Source organism: Ptychodera flava, chromosome 12 (genome assembly GCF_041260155.1).
Source record: "Ptychodera flava strain L36383 chromosome 12, AS_Pfla_20210202, whole genome shotgun sequence".
Lineage (NCBI taxonomy): Eukaryota > Metazoa > Hemichordata > Enteropneusta > Ptychoderidae > Ptychodera > Ptychodera flava.
The window spans coordinates 32,310,595-32,320,928 of record NC_091939.1 but is presented as its reverse complement, the minus strand read 5'-3'; the positions used below and the strand labels follow the sequence as shown (position 1 = coordinate 32,320,928).

At 40.2% G+C, this 10,334-nt stretch overlaps 1 protein-coding gene across 1 annotated transcript; it reads right to left on the bottom strand.

Annotated features, from left to right (window-relative positions):
* Positions 1-1,569: 1,569 nt before the first annotated feature.
* On the bottom strand, positions 1,570-8,986 carry LOC139145651 (cartilage acidic protein 1-like). The gene is made up of 7 exons (XM_070716932.1): positions 8,516-8,986; positions 7,377-7,675; positions 6,798-6,983; positions 5,775-5,912; positions 5,350-5,498; positions 4,304-4,538; positions 1,570-2,359 (listed from the first exon to the last, which is right to left on the bottom strand). Exons 1-7 carry the CDS (start codon positions 8,701-8,703, stop codon positions 1,956-1,958), a joined length of 1,599 nt encoding a protein of 532 aa, XP_070573033.1. The 5' UTR covers positions 8,704-8,986; the 3' UTR covers positions 1,570-1,955.
* Between the last annotated feature and the right edge of the window lie 1,348 nt (positions 8,987-10,334).

Here is a 10,334-nt window from a genome sequence, read left to right as displayed (position 1 = left end):
TTTCTCCTACTCTGGTCCGTCATCTTGTAACAATCTCCCTTTTAATCTCCGGCACTCACAATCATCAACATCTTTTCGTCGTGTTGTGAAGACCTAATCTGTTCAGATGCTAGCTTAATTTCTTCAGAGCTATTTAATTTTACATTGCCTAGAACTCGTGGAGATTAGGCGCTTTATAAATCTCATTGATGAAGATGATGGTGATGATGATAATGGTGACGATGATGATGATGATGATGATGATGATGATGATGATGATTTAAATATGTCAATGTCAACGGAAGACGTCGACACACGGTGTCTACCGGCAAACAGCTTCGCCATCCTTTCCGTTTATTGAAGTTAAAGATACAGTACTCTGGTGGCACGTGTTCATGTTTTTCACAGTCCCATTGATCAAGTCTGTTATAAATGACATGATGAATAGCAAGTGCTTAAGTCTCTGGTTCTTTGAAACCGGTGAAATAGGCAGTTACAGTTACCGTATATAAGGTAGATAACTTTATACTCTTGTTGCTAACATACAGAAACTTAAAGCCGCCATACATACAGAAATGTTCACGAGAAGCCAATGTTGACATGATTCAGTGCGGGTATCTGCCAGCAATAAGTATACGCTGTTTTGAAATAAAAAAATTAGTAAACGTGAGTGGAAAGCTGTGGGACGTTGAACGATTACAATACGCGCATGATAAACAAAACTCGTTTGATAAAAAAAGTCCTTCCCTCAGTGGACAAAGATTTGGATAGGGCGCGAATCTACTGACGATATTGCGACTGGGCTGACGTCAAACATTATTTGCAGAAGTAATCAGCTGTTGGTCGACAAGTATTTGAGAAAGTCAGAAAGTCCGAACGTTCAGTGTCACCGAATGTTAGCATGCACACGATTTCGCCGGCGCATATACATGTAATTAATGCTGACTGTGCGCACAATCACAACCCCTTCCCCTAGACGCAACGAGTTTTGTTTGTTACGGTACTGATTTAACTATACCATGTCACTGAGGGAACAGCATAGTAGGGCTATATTTTGAACTCGCAATATTACACATTATATTCACTTGTTTTTATTTATGAATCACGCTGGGAGGTGTTATTGCTTCAATATTGTCATGTTCTTTCGGACTGACAATAAAAACCAAAAAATGATGATCATCTGCTATTGGGCCCGGCCCTATAGGGCCAGGAGCTATAACATTTTGATGATCTTTTCACTTTTTTGTCTTACATGTCATTGGAAGTCCTTGTTCTACTATCTAAAGCATGTTACAACACCGACAATTAAGCTCGTCAACACAACGTAAACAAGTGTAAAACTGAGGCACTGTTATTTTTACATATTTGATTTCTAGTTCGGACCAGAATTCACATTATAATATAAGACATGCCGTCTACATATATACAGGTTGACTTTAGAAAATAAATGCTGTGTATCTCGACATGCTTTGGGGAGTAGAAAAAGAAATTTAATTTGACATCAAAAGCAAAGTAGAGGGCAAAAATTAAAAGTTACAAGTAAAGACCTATCAAGATTTTCCTTCAAGAAAGACACGAACTCACATAATATGACCAGATTGCATCAGACATTTATTGCGTAATGAATGAATTAAAGTAAGAAAACATGGTATTAATGTTAAAGCTTCTAGACACAGGGGTCCATTGAAGAGAATAGATATCTAAGATTTTACAGGTAGGAATAGGTGTATTGAGTTGCACGGTGCCAATGAAGATGATATTAAAATGGAATGTACGTTATGGATTTAACCGCGACTCCCTGAAATCATAGTAGTCTTTCTATGCCTACATCGCTAAAACACGATATTATTGCTCGTTAATTGTGTGACAGTAATTATCCGAACTAGTCGAGTAAAATCCTGTGTCTTTCTTTGGTTAGGCGAGAGAAAATTTGCCGATTCATTTCCCACTAGTGAGTTTTGCAAGTAAACCGTCGATTATGAGCAAACGATCGGTTGATTATCAGGATGATCTACGTGCACTGTAGTTCCGTGATCAGCGTCCGAGATGCTGCGAGAGAGGGTCTTTGTATCCGGCCATATGATTTCGACGAGATTGGCAGTGGTCGAACCTAATCCGAAGTGCGCCACCGGTTCCATCTGGTTGAGGTATCCCGACCCGCCATCGATGATTTTCGCTTGAACGGCACAGTTGTCAGTGTAGAGTAAAACTTTGGCGCCCCTGGCTGGAGCACCGGACGGTGTCTTCGGCAGAATGCGAATGTAGTTTTTGTCGGTACTGTGGGTAGGATTGTATATAGTCAAGGGCTGGCTACTGGATTCACCATGTGAAAGTAGCAACTCGAGAAGCCCGTCCCCGTTAATATCTGCTACAGCGCCACCTAAGGTGAAAAAACAAACAAAAATTTATCTCAAATTGGTACAGTTGACAAGAGGAAAGGATATACACCTGATGTTTTGCTCGATGACAGGTCACCTAAAAAGAGAGAGGTCAACCATTTGATCTTGGGAAGGGGGGTCACACATTTGAGGAAAATTCCCGCGGAGCAAAAAGTGCAACCTTGCTACTCCAACAAAAAATATTCACTCGGCTGTCGATCGGAAAGAGTCTTCGGAAAAAGGTATGCATGCCGTGCAAAATCGGAAAAAGAATGCAGTCAAATCGTGAAACCCAAAACGCGTGCGGATCAGAATTCTGACCATATTCGCTAGATCTAATTAAGGACCCGCGTCTTTTGAATACTGATAAAGACATTTGAGTACGGATAAGGGACTGGTCAGTTTCTTCAGCCTGGGGGGGGGCGGTGGATTCATGGGGGGGGGGTGTCACCCTGTTTTTGACTTTGGTGATAGGGGGGTCACCATGTTTTTGAAATGCCAAATAGGGGGGGGTCAGCGTGTTTTTGAATTTTGACACAGGCTCATCAGTGCCTAAAATGCAAGTGTCAGCCACAAATTTCATCATTCAGTTGTATTTTTCGGCGCGCCCTTCGGGCGCATAACTTTAATAATCAGTCATATTTTTCAGCACGCCCAACTTTAACTTATCAGCCATACATATATCAGAGATATCTGTGTGTTCAATATTTTTCAGTGTGCTCTTCAAGAGCATTACTTTAATATATCAGACATTTTTCAGCATGCCCTTCACAAGGCATATATATCAGAGATATCAGGATGTTTCATATTTTTCGGCGCGCCCTTCGGGCGCCATACTTTAATAAATCAGAGATATCTTGATGTTTGCTAAGTGAAAGTGTACCATTATGAAATCTGCATTTCATATGAAAAGGATGACAAATTCCTGATACTTTTCTGTTCTCTCTATTAGAATTCAGTATGAGAAAGCAACATGCACAAATATTTCACAATATATATTTGATACAGTGACTTATTTTAGAGATAGAAAAATGACAAGATATCTTTCCTTCTCATTGATGCAATTATTTTCCTTTTTGTCAAAGGTTTTCTGTAGAAAGATGCTTTTTTACGAACAAAATAACAGTTAAAAAAGGCAGTTTTTGTCATTATTAGCTGTGCTTTTATGGTTTCAATGTTACAAGAAAAGGTCCTCTCAGATAGCTGTACACATCAGATTTGGCTAAAAAAGCTCTCTATGGCTCCTCAGGAGATTTAATTGGATGGTTGGCAAGTCTTAACAGCCATCAAAGTTTTTGATTCACTGCTTTTTCCTCTTTGATATTAATGATAGACATCCATTTCTGTACAACAGTTCAGGACATCTGGTTAAGCATAGAAAGTGTGAAGTACATTCACAGCTCATTTAAAATACAGCTCATTCAAAATGTACTGTATTCAAACTTTAAGATTGACACTTTGAAATTCCTATCTTACAACTGGCATTTCATTGAAACATAGCATGACTATTTAAAATATAAATAAGTGTAAAATGTAAAATATAATATATATATATATATATATATATATATATATATATATATATATATATATATATATATATATATGTATATGTATATAATTTATGTCCACCTTTTGTTTTACCTATGTCGCGTGCCGGGGGGGTCACCCTGTTTTCGAAATTTGGAATAGGGGGGTCACCCTGTTTTCAAAATTTGGAATAGGGGGGGGGGTCAGCCACTTTTTGACGTCGGCAAAAAATAATCCACCGCCCCCCCCCCCCAGGCCGAAGAAACTGACCAGTCCCTAAAATAACATCTGATATACAAATCCGCTCTATTTCGACATCTTGAAGTGTACACCTTACAGTCAAGGTTAGATTCGACGATCATATGAAAACACGTATCTACGTAACTTGGGTTTACGGTGTGTTTTTAAAGCCTTACCTGTTCCAGCTCCTTCTGGCTCCAGAGCATCGCCTATATCGACTTCTTCTACGGTAGGATTTCCGTCCATGCCGCCGGTGTAGACCTTGTACACGTAGTTCGGTTCCGGTCCGACCCCTCTGTAGATGTTGTTCATGAAGATTTCCTGAATTCCATCGTTGTCGAAATCACTGACGATGACCGTTCTGATGGACGACGGGACGGTGAAATTGGATGACGATACAGATGCGGCGTTCTAGAAAGTGTAAGGGAATTCAGTTGTCTTTTAAAGTAGTACGCCTAGCTCGAGGATAAATATTCGCACTCTCGATTATTTTACAATTCTTTCCTGATCATCCCCTTGTGGGAGCTCATTTTAAGAAAATCACATTTTTCCTTCATAGAGTTAATTCGGGGATAGGGGCCATTTTGAATGTCGAAACATCGGTTAATGTTGGGTAATTTGTTTCTCTAGTACCAAACTTTGCATGGTGACCTGGTTTTTATTCTTGATTTGGTAAGATAAGTGTTGAAAGTTTCATCTAGGAGTTTTAGCAACAATTTAAGCCCTTCACTTTCGCCGCATACTACCTTAAGTAGTAACCTATAATCAAGCGATCCCTGATCAAATAGAGTAGCTGTAATGCTATACTAGTTTGAAATATTGTGAAACTTTTACAGGGCCAATATTGTTGTAACTTTTGAATATTGTCATTTCTTTGCAACAGAAAACGAGTAAGTTTTCTTCTTTTTCGTTTTCGCTAAATTATGTTGACGTAAATGTATCAGCCTTACAGATAAAATGCAATGTGTCCTTTTTTCAGGCTACAATTTTCGAAAAATTGAATTCAGTCTAGATCAAAATTATAGGTTGTCGCCAACAAGTTAGGCATAATACATTCATGCTAGGTTGACGATCAACTTCGATCAACTTTCCATTATACGTATTCCACGTGATTTTGAGTAGGAAAAGAAACTATTTCTCAAACACAACAGTACAGAAAGGCTGCAGAAAACATCATAAGTTACAGCAAATTGAGATTTAAGCAGAATGTGTAGAAACATACCCTGAAACTTCTGCCACCGCCGACAGTTGGCTGCTGCATGAAAATTCGGTGTGGTCCCTCCCAGTTACCGTACACCAGGTCGATCAACCTGTCATTGTTCAAATCAGCCAGCGCCACACCGCGTCCATTTCCATCCGGGTCATCCACTCCTGAAATAGATTGTAGACTTCAAAACATGCTCTTCTACATCAGCACGTTTTATGCCTGAATACAGGGTTACTTAGAGTTTTGATAATTTTACTGACCCTTCTTGACGGGAGGTCAGAATCACTTTGCTAAAGCGTATGAAAATATTTCCGTTTTAGAATGTCAAGGAATTTATGGGTGATGCTACTGCAGAAAGATACAATGACGATATGATCTCATGTTTATACGATCTCTTCATCGCCATGCTGTCCAACTCTCGTGTTATTATTCAAACTCACCGTACTCAGCGGCCACTTCTTCAAAAGTTCCATCGCCGAGGTTGCGAAAAAGGAAATTTGGTCCTCTCTCGTTGACTGTGAAAACATCTGATCTTCCGTTGTCGTTGAGGATAGGCCCAACGGCCACACCTCGACCGCCTGAAATTAGATAAAATACTCATTTAAAACATGGAAAAAACAGGTAAATAATCGTGAAGTTTGCCCAACCATGCAAGAGAGAGACAATAACTTTGGAGGCGCTTGTTACACAAGTAGTGGCTTTTCAAGATTTGGGTCATCATATATTTGTTGAAGTCATTTTTTTCGTTTTTCAGACTTACGACTGTTTTGTTTTAAACAAAAACTGAGGGTCGGAATTTTCACGATAACTGTTTCTGGGTTTTCTTGCCAGTTTTACTTGCTCTTCCGCACATCATAAAATGGTTAATTCCCAAGACGTCGGGACTTAGTTTCACCCATTTCCTCATCGGTTCATCAAGCCAACGGGATGAACCAAAGATCTTTGAAGGGGTGGTCCGAGTCAGGATAAAGACATGTAAATATTTTGTGTTCCAAAGTTTAATTAACAAGTGTGTTTTCAGGTTTGCAAGACGGACACAGTTTTCCTAGGAATTCCACAGTCATGCGAATATTTTTTCAAAAGCATTAGAGTTTAAGTTTCTACAGCATTTTACTACGCATGTTTTCCCCCTGACCTTCCTCTGCCAAGATCAAATATTCAAAACAGATTCTCAAAAAAGATTCTTTCAAGTTTTTTAGCTTCGTTCTAGTTCAATGATCAGTATTTGAGAAAGTCTTTGCAAGTCCACTAATTATTGGCAATCCAATGCACGCTCACTACACGAAACGTTTCAGCTATCGAAACAACGGAAATGATCGATAGCTTCCCCGGTCTGAGTATTTTATTGTACCGCAGTGTTGATTGGCTGATTGCTTGTTAAATGTGAGATAACTTGAAGAATCTCGAAGAAATACTTTATTATTCACTTTTTGAATGCATTTCTCTTCTTGGTGAAATCTTACCCGTTAGTTTATCCGTGCCGGCTTCGGTGGCCACGTCACGTATAACGATACTTCCAGAAGAAACGTCGCTGAGGGCGTCGTCCATTTCAAAGAGCGCAAAAGGACCGACATCGCCGGAGTTGTAGTTCGCCAAGAAGAACCCATATCGACCGGTTCCACGTCGATCAACGCATGCCACAGACCGACCTAGAGGGAACAGCAGGTGATGCTTTCAACTGATGAATTGTATCACCACTTACATGTTACAACACTTGTTTTTACGCTTATTGTACAAAGTAATTGCCAATGCCTGCCTTATTGAGTCTTTACCCTGAAGGCTGAGTTGGAAATGACACCAAAAGATCCTGTATACAATAAAGACGTTTTGTGTTCAGGAAGTCACGTGTTGTTAATATATTTACGTAACAATACCTTAAACTCTGCAAAGTTGGACTCCTGCAGTCGTTTGTTCGAGCAAAACGGATAAATTAAAACCTTTTCGCAGTGCATCCCAGAGAGAGAGAGAGAGAGAGAGAGAGAGAGAGAGAGAGAGAGAGAGAGAGAGGGGGGCAGATATCGAACAGAGTAATCAACACTTACCTGCAAAATAATTCTTCACATTCGAATTGACAACATCCGAAAACAGGTCTTCGTACTTTCCGTTGCGGAACTTAAACAGTTTATCTCCATACGCAGCGACGCCAGAAAACGCGTTGTTTGTATTCAGAAAATATATCTCTTCGGTACCGTCTCCATCGATGTCACATGCACACACTCCTATTGCTTGTCCCTCGGGGTCTCGCAAGTTGTAGTAGGGAGAGGATGTATCATCGATGGCTATGTTCTCAAGCTGCTCGGATGTCGAGTTCCATTTTAATACCAAATTTGGACCGTTGAACCTGTCATTAAACGACATTAATTCGTATGATTAGTTAGCTTGCAAGTTAGACTGAAAATTAAGGAGCCGAAAGAATATACTGTATCAAAAAATTAATCAAAGAAAAGCGTAGAACAAAGCCTAATTAGTTAAGGATTCTTTTGTTTTAAGGTGTCCCGTTCGAGCACTGTCATGTTGAAGGAATTCTTGGGGTTTTTTTGTATGCGTTTACGTTGAAATTTAACATTTTTATATCAATTTCGAGTTACGTAACAGAGTCATTGACGAGAGCTCTGTGAAAAGCGTCTTTTGAAAACGAACGAACCAACGCCTTGACTCCTATTGTTGAAGCAATTTCCTGGAGAGGTGGGAACTATGAGTCAGTCATACCATAGACCCTCGAGAAATGCGCACTTTTTGTTCCGTTCAAGTTGACCTACTCTGTCATCAAGCTCAGAGTAATGTTATATTTGAAAAGATTGACAGAGTTCTGCCAGTTTTCTTAGGACGGACACTTTTCTGATGGTATTATAATGATTGCTTCCTGTTGGTACTTGAAGCCCCACCCTACCCCTCCTCGATCGCATTCAGACGCGACGCCCAATACGACGTGCTCTAATATCTCTTTGGCAAAAGTTCTTTCATAAAATATCCCTTTAGCATTTTACGTACAATTTTATGAAAACTATACCGATCACTTTTGCGACTTCTTGCAGTTCGTTTGACCTCAAAAGTTTTAATAAAAATGTTATGCAAACAGAATTTCACAACTCTCGTGGCGGTAAATGTAAACGAGCAAAAAAAACACAATAGAGGACAACAGTGCACATCAGTAGGTGTAAATTGCAGACGTGGTACCCACCCTGCTACGATGAAATCAAACTCTCCGTCGAGATCGACATCAGAAACAGCGACACCGTAATTTAGCTGCGTAGGATTTGAACCTGGGTCTATATACTCGTCGGTTCGAGACACGAACATCCCATGGGAGTTGACTGTTTGCAGTAGCATAAAGAACATAACGAGTGCAAGTGCCAGGGGCTTATCCATCTTCCTCGTTCGATCAAACAGGTGTCAAATAGATTTTCCTATGCACTTTGCAGCACCTTCGCGCCCTCACCGTATTATATTGCGAACGTAGGTAATGTAAGCCGAGTCTTTGGTTTGTCTGTCCCGTGCACGATCTTCGTGTCTCCTCTGATCCTGGACGGCTAAACTGTTCGCTGATTGACACTCTGCTACGTACTGGCCGTGGTACGCTTCGCTTCGGCAACCTCTGCGCTGCGCACGGTTATGAAAATCACGTCCCAACAAGTTCGACAGACCACTTTTAGTATCTATTCATTCATTCATTTATTCACGCTGTCTGAAAGTAACGCTTAGGAACTTACGAAACCTGCGTTATGTAACATACAGGGAGGGCCCATCAGCTTACGAAAGTGAAAAATTCTTGATTTGCATATGAAAAGTCAAAGCACGAGATGCCTTCGCACACAAATGATGGCATACTTTGATAGTTTTACTGCATAATTGTACCTTGGGGCACCGACAACATCCTTTTTTCTGTTAAGCTGCGTTCACAATTAACTATTAGGGGGAGGGGGCTGGAGGAATCGCGATTGAAATCTTATTTTTTTCAGATCCCCCCTCAGTACCCTAAAAAAATGTTCAAGTGTCCCCCCCCCTCTCTATATGGTCAAAATTTTTCAAGTTCCCCACACCCCAACTATCACAGGCCCGCATATTTGTTGGAAAATGTAAAAATAAAAGGGAACCAAAGAATTTCAAGTCCCCCCTATAGGTAGAGCAAAATTTTCAAGTCCCCCCTCTACTACCCCAAAAATTTTCGAATCCCCCTGAATTCCTCCAATTCCCCCCCCCCAACCATTTTTTGTGAACGCAGTAATACTGCAGTCGTTGGTGAAACGTAATTTTACACGTAGTCGTATTAAAATCAAACGTTCATTTAGGCAAATCCACGTCTTTCAACGTAAGACCATGTTTGTATCTGGCCATTATATTAGACTAACTCCTGCCACGGTCTTGGTTTCTTGCAAGAGCAGGGAGTTCTTTTAATCACGATTGGGTTCATGAAAGCCAGCGTAAAAAAAACAAGAAACGCTAAAACAAAACTTTCAAAAAAAAACCAGAACAGAATAACGCTCCGTAAACAAATATATTTTCAAGAAGATAACAATACCTTCAACTTCTGAATGTATTTTACCAGCAGGTTTTCTCTCACGTTTGTCAAAAAACCACTAAATAGCAAGGATTTTTTCATTTATTATTTTTGGGGGGTTTGGGTGCGCCCTGCTTGGTAATCTGCAAATTATCGCAAAGGATCTTCCTTGGCACTCTATAAATACTGCCACTACCGGATATTTCTTCGAGAAATCAAGCGGCAGATAGAACCCCATACATACCGTCTCGCAGGAATGAATTTTTGGAGAGACTCGCCCCGGGTACATTAATCAAAAGAGACACGAGATCAAGTGGATGAAGTATGCAAAATCTTATCAAAGTGGAACAACTTTTTTCCAGTAGATGTTCATGTAGACACAGTATACAGGACTTGTCGCGACGACGGGCCATGCGACACGTAATTCATTGACTTCATTTATTATAAATAGTTTCACGTACAATCAGACCATCCCAGGGCTCAACCATTGGTCTTACTCAGG